Genomic DNA, 26375 nt, shown 5'->3' with positions numbered 1-26375 from the left:
ACAACTACTGTTGTTACTGATCACTTGTGTGAAGTTTCATTAAATTGTGTCAAGGGGATGAGGAGAGATGGTGTGCACAAGATTGTGTCTAAGTATATAGTATTGTAACAAAAAAACAAAGTCCCATAACTCTGCAAAATTTTTTTCTGAAAGAACCTAACATGCCCCATGCACAACTACTGTTGTTACTGATCACTTGTGTGAAGTTTCATTAAATTGTGTCAAGGGGATGAGGAGAGATGGTGCGCACAAGATTGTGTCTATGTATATAGTATAGTAACAAAAAAACAAAGTCCCATAACTCTGCAAATTTCTGTTTATTTGTAGACCGTAAGCCCAAACAAGACATATCTAATTCTAACAACCAGGTTAAATGTTCCAAGAATAAGCTATTTTTAGCAACAAAGGGAAGAAAGTCCACAAGAAATCTATATTTTGTTTCTCTAAGTCCACAAAAAACTCCTGACCAGAAAGAGGTACCTACAGAAGAGCATTATTGCTAGGTGTAAGTTATTTGTATACTCGAAATTTGGAGTTAATATCTTTACGTATCTCGAAATTTCGAGTTACTTAGCCGAAATTCCGAGTTAATATATCAAAATTACTAACTACAGTAGTTTACGTTTATGTATAGGTCCTTGCCAAGATTAGGTACATAGTGTATCCATCGGTTAGCAACAGGGTCATATAATAAAGATGTCCGGGCAGCCTTTGCCGATGAAAATATCACTATTTAAACAATGTTTAAGTCTGGAAGGTTTTCGACCTAGTTTCAGCCCATATGGCAAAAAGATATAGAGGTACTATACATGAACGTGTAGTTATGAGTCTGATCAAGATCTAGATTTTAAAGAGGTCATAGAAGGTGACCGGTAAGTATTCAGAACTTAGAATATTTCACTATTTTGAATATACCTGGAAGGTTTTCGACCTAGTTCGAGCCCCAACCACCTGAACATACTATACATGTAAATGAAGGTATATACCTGGATACAGTTTGAAATCTGGAGTAACTCCAGATGCTATGGTAGGTCATACATTGATGTATGGTAGTGTATGTTCAAATCCCTACTTATTGGGTACAATATATGGATGTATAGATAGATGATTCCATTTCTAAGAGTCAAAAGCCGTCCATCACGTTTTTGCCTTTGACAGACGGACAGACTTTCAAATTTCACGGATAAAACAGCAAGATATTGATTCGACCAAGTAACTCAAAATTTCGAGTTGATTAAATACATACACTAATGCTCTTCCGTAGATACCTTAATATACACATAAAATTTGAAAGTGACATCTATGTTGTACCAAAGAAAAGTGGTCCTTGGGTTTTCCCTACGGTCAATTATAAAAAATAAGTTATTTATAGTAACAACAAAGGGAATTTAATGTTAAAAGAAAACTTAAAACAAAACAAAAATAAATCCACAAAAGTCCACACAAAAATTCTAACAAGGTAGCGATAGGTTAAAGAAAAACCTAAAAACTGAATGTAACATGCATGTTGGACTACAGAAAAGTGGTCTCGTTTATAACCTACGGCCGTCTATAATAAATAAGTTTCAATATAAGCTATAAATAGCAACAACAGAAGGAAGTTCTGTGTATGACACTCTGTCACATGGTGGTGAACATTTGTGTCAAGTTACATCAAAATTCCTCCATGCATGAATAAGAAATGCTCTGGACAATGTCATTCTTGTATCTGACCTTTGGCTTCTAAATGTGACCTTGATCTTAGACCTAGGGACCTGGATCTTGTGCATGACACTCCTTATGGTGGTGAACATCTGTGCCAATTTACATCGGAATTCCTCCATGCATGAAGAAGAAATGTTCCATACAAAGTATCGACCTATCGGGCGTATAAAAACTGATTTTAACTTTTATTAAATAAAACTTTAAGTAGATTTTTTTTATCTTGTTTTGGCTTTAACGCCATCTTTCGACAATTTTTCAGTGATGTAACGGCGGGCAGTTAATCAGTGTCCCTTGATTCTAAACCTGTACTAACCTGTTCTCCGCACGCGACTGCCATCTTCTCCGCATGAATTGGAGGTGGAGAACAAATGATTTTCAGACACATCGTCTGCTATCAAATCGTCATGGAAAACGTACGCTTCGCCTTGGGATCTAACTCACGACCCCGCGATTCGTAGATCAGCACTCTCCCTATTGAGCTAAATGGGCGGGTAAGTTGAAAAGTAGCCACTACATGTATCATACTACATTGTTTTATATTATACATAGTACATAAGAAACAAATCTACACAAAACCATGGACTTCGCAAAATAAAAACACTTTCTATGCTCTGAAATTCTCTTGTTTTGTGTCAATAGTTTTTTTAACCTTCATTATGTTTTGTCACCTGACTGGTAACTCTGTTACTTCTATATAAAGTCTTCAATATCATGGTAGATTATCTACCATTCCCTGCTACAAATTGAAACCTCTTCCCAAGCTCAGTGAAAAGATATACAGATACTTTTTTGATATTACAAAAAAAATCTAAGAACTTACTTTCAATATCAAAGTTGTCTGGCTCAAAGCTGAGAAGGATGACATGTTGAGGGTCCATAACTAGTGTGTAGTTACATCGTAGGTCGTTTGTGTAGTAATTGGGAAAGCCTGGAGACTGCAGAATGCCTTGGCGACTAGTCAAAACACCACCACAATCTGAAATAAGTCAAACATATATTACCTGTTTCATAGAAATATCTGAAGAAATGTCTGACCTGCAATTAAGGTATTGGACCCGTAATAGAGTACCTCCTTTTTGAAGAGTATTCAATTCCTACCATAAACCTACTTTGACTGCAATTTTCAGGGGGGCGTAGGTTCAAGCCCCACTGGGACCAATTTTTTTTCTCTCCATATTTTTCTTTTTTTCTAGTAAGTTTTTACTTCTTTCAAGACTTATTATGGATGTATTGTACAAAAGTGGAAAATTTTCATTTTATAAGCCATTTCTTGCTGTACAAAGTGAATTTACTTCTGAATCAGGAGGGGTAGAGTTAGACATCTTTAAAAATACTGAGTTACATGCGGTAAAAGTTCTTTATTTTGCCTTCATTCTTTAGATTACATATTGTGGAAGAAATGCAGGTAGGTTTTACTTCTGCCCCAAGGTTATTTTTGAATGAAGTGAGCAAAACTCAAAACAGACCCACAGGATTCGACCTTAATTTTTCAATGTTGGAGCTAGAATTCTGTCTCATTAAATCTGTTTACTTGAGGCACCCTAGAAACAAGAGCTGTCAGATGACAGCGCGCTCGACTATTCGAAGAATTGATTGAAGAATGGGGTCTAAATATTTCCATAGATTTTCAACTAAACAAAAAATGATCAAAAAAAATGTCTCATGTATTTTGTGATTCGATTAGCCTTTGCATCTAAATGTGACTGATTTGCTGGGACCTGATCGTGCATGACATCTTTATTATGTGACTTGTGCCAAACATGGATCCTCATCATGAAAGAAATTTCCATACAAGTTCACCTACGCATAAAAAGGATTTAATTTAGTAATAAACTTTAAGTAGTTTATTGTTAATCTTTGCCTAAGCATGGAAATCAGTGATGATAACGCGGCAGTTAAATCAGTGTCCTATTCAAACCACAACTTCCCAACGATTGCCATCATCTCCTGAATTGGTGAGAACAAATGAATTCAAACATTTTCAAATCCATGAAACGTCCATTCGTGTCTAAACTAACTGCGAGTTTAATAGACTCTATGCTAAATGAGTGAAATCACTACATGTACAACACATGTTTTAATTAACATAGTCATAAGAAACAATCTTACAAAACATGGACATTACCAAAAAAAACACTTTCCATCTCAAAATGCCTGATTGCAATAAGATTTAATTTACTTTCTCTTAGCTTTGTGACTACTTATACTCGTACATCATATAAAGTTTCAAATCATTGTAAACACCTTTACACAAATAAATCTCAACTAGTGAAAAATTAACAGATACTTTTTAATACAAAAGGAAAATCATCAAAATCTTATATTCATTCAAAGTTTCTGCCACAACTGAGAGGATGACATGTTGAGGTATAACAGTGTTAAGTTCACAGCTTTTTCATAATTGGACTGCTGTCAAAGCTGGGACCGTACAAAACACCTACCAAATCTAAAATAAGTCAAAAAGTCCTTTTCAAAACAACTAAAAATGTCTGATGCAGTTATGTATTGCACCCGTAATAGAGTAAACGTCCTTTGAAAGTATTCAATTTACCAAAACCTATTTACTGAATTTCGGGGTATCAAGCCACTTAACCAAATTTCTTTATCAATCCATATTATTCATATGCTTGACAAGTTTTTACTCTTCCTAAACTTATTATGGTGTTTTGTACAAAAGTGAAATTTCATTAAAGCATTATCTCAAAAGACTTTGTAAAGATGTGGAACTGACACTTAAAAATACTTAACAGCGTAGGTCTTATTTGTACAGCATAGTGAGATGCAGAGCCTGCACCAAGGTGAATGAAGAGCACCACAACCGACCCAGGACGCCGTGGTGATTAATGTTAGCTAAATATCTCTCATAAATGTCGAGCTAAAAATAATGACAGTTTTATTTTGTGTTTTATAATTGTTTAACAATAGTTTGATGTTTCTTTTATCAAAATTAATGCTGTAATGATTTCTCTGCAAACGTTTTAGATAGTGGCCATCACATTGAAATTTGTCTCTACTTGAGCTTGAGGAAATACCATAAATTATACAAAATGTACAAAAAACGGCACGGTAAAAGTTGTTTAAAATTTGCAACACAGTGCGAAACATGGTCAGCTTTAAGAATATACCAAGCAAATGCCATTTTTTAAACATTGCTATTAGGGGTCCAATACCTTAAGACAAGTTTCAAATAAGGATTATCTCGAAAATACAGACCATCTCCAAATAATGACAGCAGGTATTACCGATAATTATCGTAACTTGTCTTGAAAGGTAAGCCAACATGACAACACCACTTTTTTCATATCACAAAGGAGATTTCTCTAGCTGGGTTTGACTGCATGTTTTTCTTCAAACTCAAGTGGATATCTTGTTCTATCGAAACGCTGAGTAATAACTTTTGCTGTTCAAAACATCACTGTGGATTGTCTATTAAATTTTGAAACAATACTGACTTAAAAGTAAATGTAAAACATGTCATATTTGGAACATGCAAAGGCCAAAACGCTACACGCCCTACGTCTTTTATTTAGGGTACAAAAACATGACACAAACCTGAATTCCAATCAGCTGAAAATCCATTTCTATTGGTTGATTAATCAGATCTTAATATAACAATCAGCCGGTTCCCAGTTGATGCAACATCAGCAGGCAAAATATTTTCACCCCATTTACCCAAGAAAACCAGGCAACAACCTCTTTACACAAATTACAGTTCTGGCAATATCATGGTGGGATCTTGCCAGTTTTCGAAAGGAACTGAGATATGATGCCAATACAAGCTGTGTGAAAAGTTAAAATTGATTGCAAAATGTGGTCTCTATCGTGTTCATAAAAGAAAATGGACGGACGGACAGTGAAAGACGGACGGACCGACCACAAAAGCTCACAAGCAGTGGTACTGAAGTTAATCATAGTTGGTTTTATATGTTATATCAAAATAGCCAAAACTTTAAATAATCCAAATCAGTAAGAATGAAAATAAACATCTTACCATATGTTGTATTATATGCTGCTCTAAACCCTGCACTAGTTACAGAGGAATCAGTTATAAAATTGATTGTCAATGTATTTGAAGTGGATCTTATTTGCGCAGAAGGCATGACATCACCACAATATCGACCAATCAAAGGGGATGTTACGGATGGCCCGTCATATATAACCAAGTATTCATAGCTACATGTTGAATGTGCTTGCAGATCAAACATCTGGAATCTGAAACACAATTAATAATTAGTGCAAAGGTAGGAACAGTCAAATTTCCTTTGATAACATATTCCTGTGTGCTATTATATAAGTGCATTGCTTTCTGTATCAGTCTCTGAAAGATAATACTGACAACGGAGAACACATCCTAGGAAAAGAAATTGTTACTCTTATTAAAGGCCAACTACCATTAAGTCTCCTACTAGTTTATCAACATTAAAGCAGCATGCCTCCAGATTTGGCTAAAAAATAATCTTTCTTTCAAATTGAAGTTTTGGTCGTATTATGAACATAAGAATATGAATTTTTGTTTCTAAAATATTTTAAAAATTCCAAATCAAGAAAAAAAGATCACCGCGTCGGGAATCGAACCCCGGACCGCCGCGGCAATAAAGACATTTTCCCGTCGTCGTAACCAATAGCGCTTTAGCTGAAGTAGTGAATACTGACTTCGAAATATAGGTATTTATAATCGAGACAGTTTACCTTGAGTAAAAGCGTGACAAACGCTTTTCGAATTTCAACGTAAAAAGTAGTTAAAACAGCTAATTCTCATGTGTTTCCGTAACATAAAGTTTGTCAGTAATTAAGTTATAAAGTCATCTTAAGAAATAAAGCATTTATTTCAAGATATCTAAAATATATTTTTTTTATTCGAACGACCTGGAGGCATGCCGCTTTAAGTTGTAAGTATAAACAAGAGTTGTCCGTAAGACAGCGTGCTCCAGTATTCGGCGATTTGACAGTGAAATGAATTGATCTCTCTCTCTCCCTCTCTCTCTCTCTCTCATATATATAATGTTACTCGTGTAATGCTGTTTATTTTTTCTTTATATATTATATATATACATAGTACTAAAGTTATGTCCAGAAAACGAAGATAGTCAAATTAATTAAGTAAGAAAGGGGCATAAGTTGGTCAAAAATACAAATAAGAGTTATGGGGATTGTTACCACACATGCAGATGATGATGATAAAGCTACATCTTAAGTTTCAAGTCATTATCATATATTGTACTAAAGTTTTATCCAGAAAGAGGAGATTCCCAAACACTTAAAGTATTAAAGGGACATAATTCTATCAAAGATACAAGTAGAGTTATCGGAAATGTAACCACGCATGCAGATGATGATTGTAAATAAATAGTTTTAATTTCAAGTCATTATCTTTTAAAGTAAGTCAGATATGTAAACGGAGCTTTCGAAAAGAAAATAACAGGAAAACAATTTGGTCACCTTGACCTTGGGTATAATGGACCCAACCCTTGCACATACCTTATATATATAAGTTACATTAAGATATTATCAATAGTAACAAAGATATGACAAAAAAAGGTTGTCGAAAAACATTAACCTTAAAGATAACCAAAGTATAACACCTTAGTGACTTTGACCTTGGGTATAATGAGCCCAGCTCCTGCACATTCTTTGAGTATATGCTGGATGTTTATGTGAACTTACAGTAAGATATGAGCGATAGTAACAAAGATATGACAGAAAAACGAAGGCTGCCGAAAAACTTAAACCTTAAAAACCAAGTTAAACACCTTGGTGACCTTGACCTTATGTATAATGGGCATAGTCCCTGCACATACTTTGCTTGTATGCTGGACAATGTTTATGTTTGTTTGTTTGTTTTGGGTTTAACGCCGTTTTACAATGTTTATGTGATCTTACAGTAAGATATAAGCAATAACCAGCCCGCTTAGCTCAGTAGGTAAGAGCGTTGGTCTACAGACCGCGGGGTCGTGAGTTCGATCCTCGGGCGGGGCGTATGTTCTCCCTAACTATTTGATAAACGACAATGTGTGAAATCATTAGTTCTCCACCTCTGATTCATGTGGGGAAGTTGACAGTTACTTTCCGAGAACAGGTTTGTACTGGTACAGAATCCAGGAACACTGGTTAGGTTAACTGCCCGCCGTTACATGACTGAAATACTGTTGAAAAACGGCGTTAAACCCAAAACAAACCAACAAAGATATGACAGAAAAACAAAGGTTGCCGAAAAACTTTTACCTTAAAAATATAGTGGACGCAACTTGACCCCGATGGTTGACCTTTGTATTATAATACATTATGAGGCACAACCTATTATTGAAAAGGAGTGTACGTAAAACACGAGCTACACGAGCTGCACGAGAAAAAGAAAATATAAATTTGTGTAAATATGAATTAGTGTATTGGAAAGTTTTACCTGATCAAATGTAAGTGTACATACTTTGATACTTCAATGTTTACAAATTAGTTCCATATAAATATACACGGATACCCTAAGCACCCTTGATTTCTACAATGAAATAATCGATATGAATAATCTGCCTAAGGTCAACCATCGCGGTCAAGTTGCGACTACTATAACCTAAGTATAACACCTTGGTGACCTTGACCTTGGGTATAATGGGCCCACCCCTTGCACATACTTTGTTTGCATGCTGAACAATGTTAATGTGATGTTACAGTAAGATATAAGCAAAAGTAACAAAGAAAAACAAAAGCTGCCGAAAACCGTTAACTAAAAACGTTGACGCCGACGCCCGGGCGAGTAGAATAGCACCCCTATTATCCGAAAAGTGAAAGCAAAAGGTAATAGGTTGCTTATAGTTTGAAACATGTTGCCTGAAGTTCAAGACTTGTTTCTTTCACTTAAAGGTAACGGACCCCTAATAGTTATGTTTAAAATGTTTAAAAAATGACATTCGCTTGGTATATTCTTAAATTTGACCGTGATTTGTACCGTGTTGCAATTTTAAACAACTTTTACCGTGCCGTTTTTTTTTTGAATTGGTATAATTTATGGTATTTCCTCAAGCTCAAATGGAGACAAATTTAACATTGATGGCCATTGTACAAAACGTTTGCAGAAAATTCACATATATATATCATTTATTTTTCTAGGGTGCCTCAAGTAAAGGGATTTAATGACACAGAATTCCAAGAACTCCAACATTGAAAAATTAAGGTCGAGTCCTGTGGGACTGTTTTAATTTTGCTCACTTCATTTATAAGTAAACTTGGAGTGGGGTGGGGGAGTAAAACCTACCTACATTTCTTCCACAATATGTAATCTACAGTTCGGATTCGTAAACATCATGTTTGTAAATATTAAAGATTGCGTTTTGTCACCTTAACTCAGGGCTCCATATTTTAGTGTGTCTTGTATACGTAAAACGTGAGCTCAAGCTTAAACAAAACATAATCAAAAGTAGAAAGGTCATTTTGTAAGTAGAGAAATTTTGGTTTGAAAACGTGTAAACACGCATGACATAGTTATCGAACTGTAAAGAGTAGAGACAAAATAGAGTATTAAATAAATAAATAATAAGACTTGAAAAAAAGTAAAACTTATTAGAAAAAAAAAATAAGGGAAAAAGTTTGCACATGTTAAAGACACATTACTTGTATTTTCAGACATGTTACTTGCAGTTTAAGTCACACTGCTTGTAGTTTGGAACATGCTGTTTGCAGTTAAAGACACATTTCTTGAAGTCTAACACACACATACTTGGATTTGGAGACATTAATCATTTCATAATTTATTCAAAACAGGATGACAATAATTTTTAACTTCTCAAAGTTAACAGTGTCAGTCAACAGTACAGAATGCTCTAACAAATGCTCTCATTGAATGTTTTCTAAAATTTCACAATAGTACTTGCTCCTGATTTTTGAAAATCACCGTCAAATTTCTTTTTTTACAGGGATTTGAACCTGAAGTCTCGAAGTCACTTGTTACAGGCATTTATGTTAATGAACAGCATTATCAGTGGGACATTCCTAGTTGAGTTATTAAAGTCACTGCCTTTGAACCTCTTGTCCATCGCTGATGTGGGTTCTAGGAGGATAACTAACAGTCAGCATTTCCATCCAGGTGCAAGCACGACAGTCTGAAAGACAGCTAAATCCCCCACCGTTGTTATGGACACTGAAAGGGTTGATGGTATTGGGTTGCAGCGTTGACGTTGATAAGTATATAATATACCGGCAGTCCATGTATGACGGCATCAATTAATTTGAAAATCCTTCAAGGGTTATAGGAGATACAGAGCGGACACGAAATGGAAGGCTCAACCCCTTGACCTCGAGTTTTGACCTTGACTCGTCAAGGTAGACCCATAAGTTATGCATATTATCTTGATGAGGTGATCATTTGACCCAAGTTTCATGAAAATCTTTAAAGGGGTTTTGCGGATACAGATCTCAAACATTTTGCCTCGAGTTGTGAAATTGACCTTGAGCCGACGTGGCTGAGCCATGAGTTCCGCACATTGACTTGATGAAGTGATCATTTGGTCTAAGTTCCATGAAAATCCTTCAAGGTGTTAAGGAGATACAGAGCGGACACAAATGGAAGGCTCAAACCCTTAACCTCGAGTTGTGACCTGAACCTTATACTGGCATGGGTGATTTTTAGTTCTGCAAATCGTCTTGATCAGGTGTTCATTTAACTACAGTTTAATGAAAACCCTTCAAGGGGTTTTGGAGATACAGAGCGGACACAAAATGGAAGGATTAAACCCTTGACCTAGAGTTGTGACCTTGACATTGAGCCGACATGGCTGAGTCATGTGTTCTGCATATTGCCTTGATAAGGTGATCATTTGACCCAAGATTCATGAAAATCCTTCAAGGTGTTTAGGAGATACAGGGCGTGATAATCCAGTGAGGCAGCACTATAAAGTTGGGCATTGTGCTCACTGCTACAAGTAGACACCGTAGTTTATATGATGGAAAATTGTTTGAAACAGACGTTAAACCCGAACACACACATGGAAGGCTCAAACATTTGACCTTGAGTTGTTACCTTGGCCAACATGACTAACACATAACTTCTTCACACTGCCTTGATAAGGTGATCACTTGTTCCAAGTTCCATGAAAATCCTTCAAGGGGTTAAGGAGATACAGGGAAGACACAAAATGTTACGGACGGACAGACGTCCGTTCCTACATATAGGCATTTACTTGCCTACTCTTATGTCCTCTCTATTGTTCTTTTAGCCATGTAAGAGAAAAATAGCCACATACATTCTTATGTAATGACATCATAGAAAAAGTACAGTTACCTATTGTTCCTCTAGCCACCTAAGTATGCAAATGTAAGCAGGGAAGGACGGATGGAAGGAAGAAATGAAGGACAGAGACCATTCCTATAACGCCCACCACTCGTGGCGGGTGATTGAAAATAGCGCCTGAAGGGGCAATGGGGTCTTCCTCCGCCATTTAAAGCTGGATAAATGCCATATGATATACTATTGTTTTGATGCATCGGTAAACCTAACAGAAAACATAATTTTCACTAAAAAAGCTTGTATATAAATAAAACTTTACTTTAATTGTACAACTCCCTTTTGCCCAGCAGCTATGATCCATGTACAATTTTGTTTGTTATGGTAATCTGTGGACCCTTCTGGGGTTTCAATGATACCATGAGGTTCTGTGAACACATCACCACACTCGCAGACCCTGAAATTGTAAAATTTATTTTGTTTGTTTGTTTGTTTGTTTTGGGTTAAACACCATTTTTCAACAGTATTTCAGTCATGTAAGTTCGCGCAGTTAACAAAACCAGTGTTCCTGGATTCTGTACCAGTACAAACCTGTTCTCTGCAAGAATCTGCCAAGTTCCCTACATGAATTATCAGAGGTGGAAGACGAATTATTTCAGATACAACGTCTTTTATCAAATCGTCATGGAGAAAATACGTCCCGCCCGGGGATCGAATTCGAGACATCGCTAAACTCTCCGTACTGAGCTAAGCGGGAGGGCTGTTGTCATATTGTAAACTGGTAAAAAAAAAATAGTTCTAATTTTTTTTGGGCTGCCACCATAAACCATCGTCGAAACCTGCATCATATTAATGTTAACAAATGTTTAAACAGTTCTTTTCAAAAAGTTACAAATAAATATTATATCAAAGGCTTTAATCAGTCCTTACACCTAGCTGCCAGTGTACTACATTTAACAGCAGTGTTGAATTTTACAATAATAAATTTTACTTTAAGTAATTACCGCTATCCTAAAATAACATTAACGTGTTTCATTTCAAACAAGAGCCTTTGATCTTTCATATGAAAAATTCGCAGGTTCTTTTATCTCTCGACATTGTGGAGTAATCTGAATCTGACTAATTTTATAAGCACATATATCATGATTCCTGAGGATGTGACAACAGCTGGTGTTTTGTTTTCATTTCTTATTATCCAAAACTGAATCAATGTCTCTAAAGTTTCAGTAAAACTCCTTTTGAAAATAAACTCTTGGGACAGTTAAAAAGTACATCTTTGTGTCCTAAAACGTAAGTAACACAGTACCTCAAAAACAGAGTGTTTGCTTTATAATGTTTTTTTTTCTGACACTTTACTTCTCATTGTCCTTATCAACTTAAACAGTAAAATAATACACTTACGTGTAATGGGCTCTAAATCCAGTATAAACAACAGAACTGTCAGTCCAAAACTGTATGTGCATCTGTCCAAGCGATCTGATAGGCAGCGGTACTGTTTTATCACAGTATTTACCCAGTAGTAGAGAATTAGCATTGTTACCAGCATATACTGCAACCCAATCAAATCTACAGTCATTGCCATCTAGAAAAAAAAATATTATTTCTTTTATTACCCATCCTTTTACATCAATATCAGAGAAAAAGACCTTTTAACTGACTACTGTTAACAACACTCTATGACTGCTTCCTGGATTTCAACCAAACGTATAAACTGAAGTCTACTGACCCGTCTAAAACCAAAGCATTTACTGCAACCCAATCATATCCACAGCTATCTTGAACTAAAAGCAAATATCATTTCTTCCGATAACAATCTATTTACATCATTATCAGAAAAAAATCTTTTACTGACTACTGTTTACAACACTCTATGACTGCTTCCTGGATTTCAAACCAGACTCTTTGCTGAACCGAGCTTATAAACTGAAATCTACTGACCAGTCTAAAACCAAATCATTTGATTGGCTGTTTAAATCTGAAATTGACCAATGCTATGGTTTCAGTTGAATAATTGTTTTATGACCTGATAGGCCCTTGTTCATGTAACATAATAATCAAAGCCATTTTAAATTTCACAGGGGCATGACTTCATGAAAAAGTCGTCAAGTCTTGGATTTCTAATAATATGCTGCTGTATCTCATAGTTATTCTAGATGTTTAATCTTTCTAGTAATCTTTTTTATGTTTGCTATCTATTTTCTTATTTGAATAACAAGACTGCCAGAATGTCACAATATACACCCATCACTAGATGTTACAGTAAAACATATTCTGTACAGTAAGACAAACGTTCAATAAGCAAATTGATAAACTTGATCTCTTACTGAGATGTAATGGTAGTATGTTCTCATTGTATCAATATCGAAACAGGTTCAGAATTTACCAGCCAAATGACTGGTCGAGCCTACAGTTTACATCATAACGTAAGCTGTAAAGTATTGATTGCTTGCAAGAAATGTGACAAACAGTATGTGGGACAATCTTAGCAACCTGCATCAAAACGCATGAACAGTTGTAGATTTGATATTATTAATAAAAGTTTTACTAACCCTGCTTTTTCACTCAATGGTTGCATCACATTTCAATTTACAAGATGGTTGCTTAAAGGTGCCAAGCAAATGAAAGAACAATAATCTTTAAAAAAAGACTACACATTTTGAAATATACTACTAAACATTACAATAGCCGTACAATATTCCCTTGAAGTCAAAACATGTGCAGAAAAACGAATGATTCTTTTTATATTTTCTTAGACTGTCATGGGAGGTTATTTTGTCCTACTTTTGTGTTTATTGCGTTTCCGTAATCGGTCGAAAATTCATCGGAATCACGTGATTTTAAAATTTATTCAAAACAAATATCCGTTTTAAGACGCGCCACAAAATAACTGTATCTTTTTTTTTTGTATTTTCATGATGGTAATTATACATAATTTGCATGAAAGTATGAGATATACAAGATTTTAGTTTCAAATTGAGAGTGACATATATTAGGCCAAGACAATGTGTTTAATGTCTACCATTTTATGGACATGAAGTAGTAATATGTACATAAATCAGCGTATCTAGGTAAATTTCACATTCTGTTAGCACAGTGTACGATAGTTATTCAACTATATTCTTAAAACTATGCTGGAAAGAAATTGACTGAATAAGTTTTTTAGCTTTTATGCCTATCGATGTAAGAAATGACATTGATCGTGTCTGTAAAGAAACTGTGTGGACACATAAACTGAAAATAAACTGAAATTCCGAAGATTTGTTTAATAGTAATTGACCAATTAACAATTTGTATTTAAGAAATAATAAATATGTATCTTTATTTTATCAGTTAATAAAATATGGGCCGAAGTTCGGATGCGTAATAATTAAATTACGAGTGCTACGTACTCGTGATTTAATTACTACGCATTCGAACGACTGCTCATATTTTATTAACTGATAAAATTATTGGAACATATTATTTCGATTCTAACCATGCAAATTCTTCGCGTTTTACAGCACTACATTTTAGCTCGATACGGCACGCGGCTGGCCGTATGCTATTATATAAACCTCCTCACGAATGGGAAGCGTTGCATGAATTTTCCGATATTCAGTAAATTTTAATTTAATTTATTTACTTTCAAAGTAGAATCTAATCCTTTGAGGCCTCAACAGACGGTAGGTTCTAGTTGTACAAAACTAATAACCTCAAAGATGTACAATTTTATAATTGTACATCTTTCACATTCAGACAGTATTCCACTCCCATATAAATCACCTAGTAAACATAGTGAATCAGATACTGAAAAGAATATAAGTATTAAAATTTAAAAAAAAAAAATAATATTCACCTTTTTATGTCCCACGAATTTGATTACACATGACACAAATGAGCCACGCCATGAGAAAACCAACATAATGGCTTTGCAATCAGTATGGATCCAGACCAGCCTGTGCATCCGCATAGTCTAGTCAGGATCAATGATGTTTGCTTTCAAAGCCTATTGCAATTAGTTTTAGTTTATACTAATTTATTTTAGCTCGATTGTGATGAAAACTTTAAGCTTATTATAACCACTCTCTAGTCCGCTTCCTGGAAAAACCAGGACTGGTGTTTTATGAGAAGTCATGGTCGTGACCCCAGTGGGGATCGAACCGACGACCCCTGGATTGAGCGGTCGACACCTTATCCACTAGACTTCCCTGGTAATTTGAGAAACCGTTAGCGAACAGCATGGACCAGACTGCGCGGATGCTGGTCGGAAATGCACTATGTTAGTTTCCTCATGGCGCGGCTAAAAATTTTTTTTAACTTTTCAGTGTCATCCTTTTTCCATTACGCATTGGAAGCAATTTAATATTCAGATTTGTGCTTATTTTTTGGGCAATTGTTTCTGGAATTTCATTCACTTGCCTCTTATCAACTAATTATTTACCAATTTGTTGCTTGTCAACGTGGGTGGTACGTAAGGCAAAACTTACGAAATAGAACATGTCCTAATCTGTAAGTCAAGACTTAAGATTTACGAAATCAAGGAATAGCATCGTACATTGAAGGCTGATAAAAAAAATAAACTCATCAGTAAGAAATTGTTTGTTTCAGAAAATTTGATGTAATTTTTATTACACCTACTTAGCACTGGAAAGTCGAGTATTCAGTCGGCATATAACGGAAGCAGAGTAGAATCGCTTTACAGTCATGTTACAATCGCAGGCTATATTTTATCGCAGATACATGTATACGCGATTTCGCTAGATGTTTATATACCAACTGCTGCGGATCGTGTTAGAATGATATAATGCCGAGTATATCTATTTTAGCTATTAGATTAGTACTACCTGTTTCTATTTGTTTATATAAATAAGGATAGGAAATTATGTATAAACACTATCCGACGATTTGTTCGGTATGTTTGTTAAATTCTTACATGTTCGGCTATAGAAACGTAGTTTGAATTCATTTAACATTGTAAATAATGTAGACTTAAGGTATTAGGCCCATAATAGAGTACCTCCTTTTTGATGAGTATTCAATTTCTACCATAAACCTACTTTGACAGCAATTTTCAGGGGGGCATAGGTTCAAACCCCACTGGGACCAAATTTTTTTTCTTTTTTTTTCTTGTAAATTTTTACTTCTTTCAAGACTTGTTATTGATTTATTGTACAAAAGTGGAAAAAAATCATTTGATAAGCGGTTTCTTGCTGTTCAAAGTGAATTTACCTCTGAAACAGAAGGGGTAGAGTTAGACATCTTTAAAAATACTGAGTTACATGCGGTAAAAGTTCTCGATTTTGCCTTCATTCTTTAGATTACATATTGTGGAAGAAATGTAGGTAGGTTTTACTTCTGCCCAAGGTTATTTTTGAACGAAGTGAGCAAAATTCAAAACAGACCCGCAGGATTCGACCTTAATTTTTCAATGTTCGAGTTAGAATTCTATCTCATTAAATCCGTTTACTCGAGGCACCCTAGAAATAATGATACTGACAGTTTTTATTTTAAGTTTTATAATTGTTTACCAATAATTTGATGTTTCTTTCATAAAAAAAATGGTATAATGAAGTCTCTGCAAACGTTTTGGATAAAGGCCACAACTTTGAAATTTGTCTCTACTTGAGCTTGAGGAAATACCATAAATTACACAAAATTTATAAAAAACGGCACGGTAAAAGTTTTTAAAAAATTGCAATTAAGTGCGAAGCACGGTCAACTGTAAGAATATACCCAGTAAATGCCATTTTTTAAACATTACTATTAGGGGCCTAATACCTTAAATTATGTTTACATTTTACCGCCTTTTTTACGCGACGTTATTTAACGACGTCACATCCGTTGATTTTAAATACGTTGGGGTCACCGACTTTAATTTTTCAATATATGACGATATTTTACCCCTACCCCATAAAGAAATGACACGTTTAGTCGGCATTTTTTAACAAAATAATCTAAAGAATATGCGAAGCTGCATGTATTAACGGTAAATTCGGAATGAATTGATGAAATGAATCGACATGAAAGTATTGAGAGACATATGGTGAGATTTGCTAAGAAAGCGTTAAAGAACAAGAGCTGTCAGTGGACAGCGCGCTCGACTATTCTTAGTGCTTGATAGTATAATATAAGCAATGAGTAAAACTTTAACATTACAATAAGCATATTCTAAGTCGAAAAGGGGTCATAATTCAGTTAAAATGCTTGATAGAGTTGACTCCTCCTTTTTACAGACTGAGGCCATGATGGTAAACAAGTATGCAAAATATGAAAGCAATATCTCAATGGACTTTGCAAATATTTGGGGTGGTACGCAAACTTTAACATTTATTCTAAGTCGTAAAGGGGCCATAATTCAGTCAAAATGCTTGATAGAGTTGCCTCCTCCTTTTTACAGACTGGTGTCATGATGGTAAATAAGTATGCAAAATATGAAAGCAATATCTCAATGGACTTTGAAAATATTTGGGGTGGTACGCAAACTTTAAAATTTATTCTAAGTTGAAAAGGGGCCATAATTCAGTCAACATGCTTGATAGAGTTGCCTCCTCCTTTTTACAGACTGGGGTCATGATGGTAAACAAGTATGCAAAATATGAAAGCAATATCTCAATGGACTTTGAAAATGTTTGGGGTGGTACGCAAACTTTAACATTTATTCTAAGTCGAAAAGGGGCCATAATTCAGTCAAAATGCTTGATAGAGTTGCCTCCTACTTTTTACAGACTGGGGTCATAATGGTAAACAAGTATGCAAAATATGAAAGCAATATCTCAATGGACTTTGAAAATATTTGGGGTGGTACGCAAACTTTAACATTTGTGTGACGCCCACGCTAACTCTAACGCCGACGCCGGGGCGAGTAGGATAGCTCCCCTATTTTTCGAATATCGAGCTAAAAAGTCGATTTTTTTAAAAAACATGTAATACCATTCAGGTGATTACGGACCTGTTCCGAAAAGAAGAATTGTAGATATAAAGATATCTTAATGAGATATTTGATAAAGGGTGTAAATTATGTAAACGACATTTCGCATCTAAGGATATTAACGAAAAAGACTTTTGATCATTGGTTTATCAACATGTATTATTTGCGTTGATTCCTAGATATGACTTATAATTATTTCAATTCAAGTGTTCAGAGTGTGAACACGAAACTACAGTTTCTACATCTATATCCTGGGCATCCGGAGAAACAGATATGGCTTTTACTTTTTCCGTACTCCTTAAATATGGAAGCTGCAAGTGGTGAGGATTTTATGAAATATTTTCTAGTATTCATTATTAAAAGCTTGTAACTGCACTTGATCAGAAGGTTCCCGCCAAGAAATAAATTATTTGCATCAGACCAGCAGTTGTGCTTGATTGTAATAAAAAGACACTGTCTCAAGAATAAATTCTCTGCGTCTGACCAGCTGCAATACTTTATAGTCATCTGAAGATCTTTTTTCTTTAAGAATAAAGCCTGTTCGCTGGACTAGCTACTCTGCCTTACTATGACCTCACTGTCTTTGTCTCTTTGTCTGTCTCTTGTGGAAGGTCGGGACATTGATCGCTAGTCGTTTACCAAGGATATTAAAAATGATATCAGTTGCTCAGCATAATGCGTATAGAACAGACTCTTCCCTCAACTCGTAATCTCGCACGAATGAGATGTGAAGATTGATGTCTAAATTGGTAGAATTTGTTTCATGATTCACAATAACTTAATCCGTGTAAAAATATTATTCTAACACGATCCGATTCATTTTCCTATTAAACAAAGAAGGCAGAAAACAGTGAATTATTATTCAACAAATCACTGTTCTGATGTCACTATTATTACGTCATGGCGTCAAACGGCATAGCGGCGCGCTGGAAAAGAAACCGATTGAAAACGGGAAAATATTTAATGCATGTCATCAAGGATGTACTTAAAATCCTTTGTAACGTGTTAGAATCAAAATAATATATCTCATTTAGTGATTTGCTCTTGAATAAATCATTGTTTGTCGTTCAGATGCGTATTATTATAGCACTCGGGCTGCGCCCTCGTGATATAATTTCTTCGCATCTGAACTCCAAACAATGATTTATTCAACGACAAATCACTGGATGAGATATATTATTTCTTAAATTTCATATCAGATATAGGATCTGGTATACTGTTTTCGTGCTGATTATATATACATGTGAAATGGAGCAACAGTCCGACATGCGTCGATAAATATTTCTGGTCAAACCCTCATATCATAAAATTACATATGAACGAAATTTCTTAATGTTTAAAACATCTATTCTTCAAGCTTTGAATCTGAATTTTGAAACCATCAATAGGAATAACAAATGAATAGTTAAGTATTGACCTGGCCCTCAATAGAGAAATAACTACTGCGTAAGTATTCTTTATGATTTAAAAAATATCGCATGTGCAAGTAGCTGCGGGGACTAAACGATTAGCCACCAATCTCGGAGTTGTGGGTTGTAGTCCTCAGACATTTATTTTTTCAGATTTTATCTCCAAATTTTACAGGACGGAAAATTAATACACTTACCTATTTATTTTTTATGGTTCATTTATTGAAAGAAATATACTTGTATTCAAGATATTTTGTAGTAAGTGTCGAATAAAAATCTTTAAAGTTATCTTAGATAAAAAGACAAATTACTCCCGAAAATAGATACTACAAGAGAAAACAATTAAGATTCGTGAAAATCGTTGCAAAAGACATTGTAAGAATAAAAGCAAATACGGTAACACTGTGGAAAATAGGATCGTATAACAATAGACGCGCTGTTTCCTTTATCAATCTATTATCTGAAACTGCAGTTTGTAGCTCTATGACGGATAATGGATCGTGTCGTCTGCTGTCCTTACTAACACGGCAGTTGTGGATAAATCTCAGTATGTACGCCGTGACTCGAACCAACTTCCTGTAGCTGCTATATCTGGCGATATCTATAATCTTGTGTAAACCTTCTTCTGACATGGTTGATAAATCTGTCCTCTGCTGAGCTGTTTCATCGTTAATGGTTGCCATGGTGATAGTTTCGGAAAGCTTCCATTGAGGCCATTGACTTGTGTTGGGTAACCAGTTTGGACCGCTAAACCATAATTTGTTTTCTTTGAATTGTGTTGCCGTTACGCCTCGTGTTAACAGATCTGCCGGGTTCTCTCGTGTAGGACAATAATTCCATTTCCGGTTGTGTGCTAGCTCTCTAATCTAATTTACTCGGTTTCTGAACAAATCTTGATGTAGGTCTTGAAGTACAATACAATTTGACTGTCCGACCAAAATGTGACGTTTTGTACATCTATGGCTTCTAGTAGGTGTTTGGCTAAACGGACTCCTATTACAGCAGCCATCAACTCTAACTTCGGTAAGGTAAGTTTCTTTAAGGGCGCGACACGTGACTTCGCCATGAAAAGTCTGGATTCATTTCCTCTGCACAGGTAAGTTGCTGCACCATAGGCTTGAATAATCGAGTCAACAAATACATGTAGAGTGCTGTCGTCTGCTTCAGATGATCTGAAGATAAGGCGTGAAAATTATACGGTTTTTTATCGAGCCGATTTTTAATAAACTGAACTTTAAGGCAAAATTTTTAGCAAAACTTGATGTGTTTTTTTCCGTTCTGTCGTCACAAAATCGTCACTGACGTCCTAAGCGTCAATTTTATTTCACTGAATTTTATAACATTGAGTAGCATTTTCTGAATGCAAAGTGACAATTATTTTGTACTTTTCATTTATACGACATTCAGAGCGCAGGAAAGGAAAAATGCCGAAAAGACTCGGAACTCGTCGTTGCACGAAAAGTAACGTCAGGGGCCATGTATCTGACTCAACAGCAAAAACACGAACAATATGGCGAAGAAGTAAAATCGGAACTCAATCGCATATAATTACCCTGAATTTTGTACAGTATAAATTTCAGGACAATATTCGGCAAAAAAAATTGGGGCGCATTTCACCTTAACGCCGAAACGTTTGAAGTTAAAGATGTTTTTCACATTTTTTTCTAGCGGACAGATTTTTCGAAATGACGAGTTAATAAGTCGAATTTTGAGTTACTTATCTCAATGTCGAGTTGCTAACTACAATAGTTTATGTTGATGCGTAAGTCCTGGCCAAGATTAGGTACCTGAAGTATCCAGCGGGTAGCTTTACAGGGCAGCGTTTGCTCATAAAAATATCACTATTTAAACCATGTTTAAGTTTCGAAGGTTTCCGACCAAGTTTGAGCCCGCATTGCAATGAAATATAGAGATACCTTACATGAACGTGAGGTCTAACCAAGATCGGATACCTGGACAGATCTAGATTTTAAAAAGAGATGTCATTGAAGGTGACCGAGAAGTATTCAAACTTAGAACATTTCACTATTTTGACCAACTCCGGAAGGTGTTCGACCTAGTTCGGGCCCATACCACCTGAACATACCATACATGTAAATGAAGGTATATATCCTGGACACAGTTTGAAATTTGGAGTAGCTCTAGAGGCTATGGTTGGTCATACTTTGATGTATGGTTGTATCTGTATAAGTCCCTGCATGTTGGGTACAATATATGGATGTATAGATAGATAGATAGATGATTCCATTTCTAAGAGTCAAAAGCCGTCCGTTACATTTTTGGCCTTTGAAAGACGGACAGACGTTTAAATCTTGCGGATAAAAAGGCAAGATACACATGTACTTGATTCGAAATTTTGACTTAATAACTCGAAATCTCGACTTAGTTACTCGAAATTTCGAGATTTAAAGTCGAATTTTTGAGATACGATAAAAAGGCAAGATACACATGTACGTGATTCGAAATTTTGACTTAATAACTCAAAATTTCGACTAAATAACTCAAAATTTCGTCTTAGTAACTCGAAATCTCGACTTAGTTACTCGAAATTTTCGAGATATGTAACTCGAAATTTTAAGATAGTAACTCACTAAGTCGAAATTTCGAGTTAAATAATAACATACAACTGGCACTAATGCTCTTCCGTAGATACTTTAGCTATTTTCCAGAACAAACAAATTATACAACACGTTTTCAAAAGCAATATTTATAAACAGCAATGATAAATTAAATGCAATGTCTCAGAAATATATTTCTGCAACTGCTTTATCAAAAGCACTCAATATTCAATGATTCATGTTCCTCACTCTAATCGATGATGTGAAAACTCTAAACGAAGACACAGTCAAGCGTTACTGACACTCATCGGTGCTAAATATATTACTTATATTTGAGTTTAACATACCAGCAAGTCTAAATATGATTGAAAATTTGGATTTTGTTCAGGTGTATTATTTTATTTTGATCTCGTTTTTCTATTAAACGTTTTTCCCAAGATATCTTAGTCAAAATGAAAGAGTTGACTTATTCTATTTCGTTCGGGAATCTTTATTATAATACAGTCTATAAAAAGATCCATTTTGAAGCACTGGAAGCAAATAAGCAACATAAAGTGAGCAGGTAAATATAGGTTATTAGATTTGTATCGAGATATAGGCACCAGTTATGCAGCAGAAATATTACGCGACTTTGAAGAGATTTCAGATCAAATATTTCAAGTTGGTCAAGGATGCCTTACAATTGTACTGTTACAAAACGATTTCTGAAATGAGGTAGTTAAAAGAAACTAAAAAAAAATCGTTTGGACATGTCAGAGATTATTGGGAGGACAATTTGTCAGATTCAAGCCTGGCTTTGCCCATAAATGAATGCATTTGGCAGTGCTGAATTTGAATCAGGGATTTTAATAGAAAACAATGAAGTGTATGGAAAATCATCAAAAAATACGTCGTTCACAATTGTCTGATATGAAAATATAACTTCAAGCTCAACCAACATTTTTATGTTTTCTTTAAGAATCCCTAGTTCCAGTTTATCACTACCAAATGCAATTGAACTCGGTCTGAAATCGTTTAATACTCTGTTTGACGGAACAGGAAGAGTTGATGTCAGATGACGATGAATTGTAGTAACCTACAGTCGCTTTTCTTCCTAACAAGCCCCTGTTGGGCAAATTCCATGCATGAATCTGATAAATTGTCTTTTCAATGATCCCTAGCCTGTGCAAAAATATTCTTACTTTCTTCGGTAAGCCTCAATGAAGAAATCATTTCGCAATCGTACCATTGTAAAGTATCTTTGAACAAATTAAATGAAAGTGAGTTGTTGTTGAATATTTCCCATCTCGTATCAAACATGTCCAAAATGAAGTCGCCTCATTAATTTTATCTAAAGTTTGTTGATATTTTTCGCTTTTATCATCGCTGGTATGTGTAAGACTGCTTGCAGAAGGTACACTATCAATTATTATAATTTCTCTTCGATCTTATTTGAATGATTTTTGCTTCAAAAAGTTCACATTCTGTTGTAGTTTTCACTGGTTCCTCTTTATTTATACCACTTAAGTTTTAAGCAGTCCATCGTAAATTTTGGCAAACATTTTCGTTTTGGTGTTTTAATGGCGAAAATGTCATGCGTCTCTTAAGCAGTCCATCGTAAATTTTGGCAAACATTTTCGTTTTGGTGTTTTAATGGCGAAAATGTCATGCGTCTCTTAAGCAGTCCATCGTAAATTTTGGCAAACATTTTCGTTTTGGTGTTTAAATGGCGAAAATGTCATGTGTCTCTTAAGCAGTCCATCGTTAATTTTGGCAAAACATTTTCGTTTTGGTGTTTAAACGGCGAAAATGTCAATTGTCTCTTAAGCAGTCCATCGTTAATTTTGGCAAAACATTTTCGTTTTGGTGTTTAAATGGCGAAAATGTCATGTGTCTCTTAGACGCAAAATCTGCACTTGATAAAATTAAATATATAATAGTTCATCTCTTTTTTTTTAATCAATATATATATCTACCACCTCTTCACTTCGCCATTTATTGGACTTTTTTATTTTTCGTTTGTTAAATTTAAGGACATTTTATATCTTGGCGTGATGGAAACTCGTCTTCAACATAAAATATGAAAAGGAAATTTAAATTATTTTCGAAGTATTGAGATTTATGAGACTCTGAGATTTATTAAATAATATGAATTACTGAGATTGTTAAGTCGCACGTAACACTCAAATTTTCCAGCTTTTTTACAAAACAAACTTTCACTACAAAACATCAAAGGGCCGCGAGATGCTGCATAAATGTTCATGTAACGCAGTCGACATGTTCCGAGAGTTGTACACCCTTTCCAAAGTAAAAGTTTGCATCTGAAATTGTTTAAAGTACAAGTTTGCAGCAAATAAAATGCTCGAACACGATTTAGCCCTATTCGGATATAAAATCATTTGTGAAACATGAAGAACAAAACGTTTATGAAATTCTGCATAATTAGTTGTTTTGTCTCGTTTAAGGGTTTTAGTTTTAGCTTTATCATCAAAAATCCTAAAACAACCGGCAAGACACAAGCCCGTTCAAATATCGAAACATGCACATGACCATTTTATACATTCAATAACTTCGAAAATTCGAAATCTACGACGCTGAAACGCAAAACCGTGTTTGGCGTACACATCGAACTGATGCATGCACATATCCGTAGAGTTTGAAATACCATAGAAAACCACTTACCTGATGGAAAATAAAGGTATATGCGATCATTTTATTATCTATCTGCCATCTTATTTATGTTTGCAACCTTTTCGCTCATTTTAAGTAAGTTTGCAACCACATCACGTCCTGTCCCTTGATATTTCTCAATGCAAATCTAATATTTTTTTATTACATTCACATACTACACTTGTAATCATTATATAAATAATAGAGATTTGTCTTTAAGCCTATGTAAAACAGAAAATATCGTCGTTAAAGAACATGTAAGTTAATTGTACGTGACGACATGTATGAAACTGACGTCACACATGACGTCATGCACCCGATATGAAACTGGAACGTCAATATGGAACAATATTGACTTCTCAAAGTCCACTGTAATTTAATTGAATGTGTAATTAAGTATGTAATAATAGCTAATACGTTTACACGTATTCCCATGTAATAAGTATTACGTGCGGACGAAATGAGTGATACGCCTGCACGTGAAAACAAAAACATCTGTACGCAATACTTAAATTCTGTGAAAAGTTCTAGAAGCAGAATCTAATGCTGAACGATCGGAATTATCTATGCAACATTGATTATTGGCGTACACGTTAATAACTATTAACAAGTAAGTAACTAATAACTAGAGATGCTTTTGAGAAAAGCGCATGTCTCCCACAACTGCCCCTATGAAAAATGTTAGTTTCTCTAGATGTTTTAGACGAGTGGATCCAATTAGATGGTCTGGATGAGTGGATCCAATTAGTAATTCAAGGGCCATAAATCAAAAGTGCCTGGGTGGATTTGGCTAGTTATCGAACTTGGGTAATTTCTTATGGCCAAACACATTTTGTTCAAGTTTGGTGAAGATCGGATGAGAAATATTCGAATTAGAGTGCGGACAAGAGTAAAACGACCGATTTTTGGTAATTCAAAGGCCATAACGCCAAGACGCCTGGACCGATTTGGCTAGTTATCGAACTTGGCCGAGGTCTTATGGTCAAACACATTTTGTTCAAGTTTGGTGAAAATCGGATGAGAAATGTTCGACTTAGAGTGCGGACAAGCTTTGTGACAGACACACACACACACACACATGCACACATGCACACACACAGACTGGAGTAAATCAGTATGTCTCCCACACCACTGTGTGGTGGGAGATATAATTATTATCAAAGTAAGTGACAATAAAACAGTAATAAGTATTTTCAATTTAACTCAAAATTTATGAGACCTCAGGCCTTCCGAAGGTAACTCTGTAACTTCTATATTAAATCTTTAATATTATGGTAAGTTATCTATATTTCACAACTACAAAATGAAACCTCTTCCCAAGCCCATTGAATAGATATATAAATACCCTTTAGATATTACAAAAATATTGAGAACTTACATTCAATATCAAACCTGTCAAAGCTGAGAAGGATGACATGTTGAGGGTCCATATTTAGTGTGTAGTAACATCGTAGGTTGTTTGTGTAGTAATTGGGAAAGCCCGGAGACTCCAGAATGCCTTGACGACTAGTAAATTCACCACCACAATCTGAAATATGTCAAACATATATTATCTGTTTCATAGAAACATTTGAAAAAATGTCTGACCTGCAATTAAGACAACCTCCAAATAGGGATTATCTCGAAAATACAGACCATCTCCAAGCAATGACAACAGGTATTACCGGTAGTTATCATAACTTGTCTTGAAAGGTAAGTGAACATGACAACTAACCATTTTTTCATTTTACAAATAAGATCTCTCTAGCTGGGTTTGGCTGCATTTTGATTTTCAAACTCAAGTACATATCTTGTTTTATGGAAACGCTGAGTTATACCTTCAGCTTTTCAATACATCACTGTGAACTGTCTGTTAAATTTTGAAACAATTCCAACTTAAAAGTAAATGTAAAACTTGACACATTTGGAACATGCAAAAGTCAAAACGATCCACAACC

The 26375-nt window shown here is 35.1% G+C and overlaps 1 protein-coding gene across 2 annotated transcripts in view; it reads right to left on the bottom strand.

The window, feature by feature from the left end:
- LOC123532158 (deleted in malignant brain tumors 1 protein-like) overlaps positions 1-26375 on the bottom strand; it is a 128809-nt gene that overhangs the window by 85866 nt on the left and 16568 nt on the right. For both annotated transcript variants that reach the window (XM_053517766.1, XM_053517767.1), the window contains exons 10-14: positions 25817-25966; positions 12317-12497; positions 11238-11372; positions 5696-5916; positions 2525-2680 (exon numbers count right to left, since the gene is read on the bottom strand). In XM_053517766.1, coding sequence (XP_053373741.1) covers positions 2525-2680; positions 5696-5916; positions 11238-11372; positions 12317-12497; positions 25817-25966 — 843 coding nt within the window. The remainder of the gene's footprint in view (positions 1-2524; positions 2681-5695; positions 5917-11237; positions 11373-12316; positions 12498-25816; positions 25967-26375) is intronic.

Source organism: Mercenaria mercenaria, chromosome 11 (assembly GCF_021730395.1).
Source record: "Mercenaria mercenaria strain notata chromosome 11, MADL_Memer_1, whole genome shotgun sequence".
NCBI classification, from domain to species: Eukaryota; Metazoa; Mollusca; class Bivalvia; order Venerida; family Veneridae; genus Mercenaria; species Mercenaria mercenaria.
The sequence above is the reverse complement of the archived record's forward strand: the minus strand, read 5'-3'. Positions and strand labels throughout refer to the sequence as shown.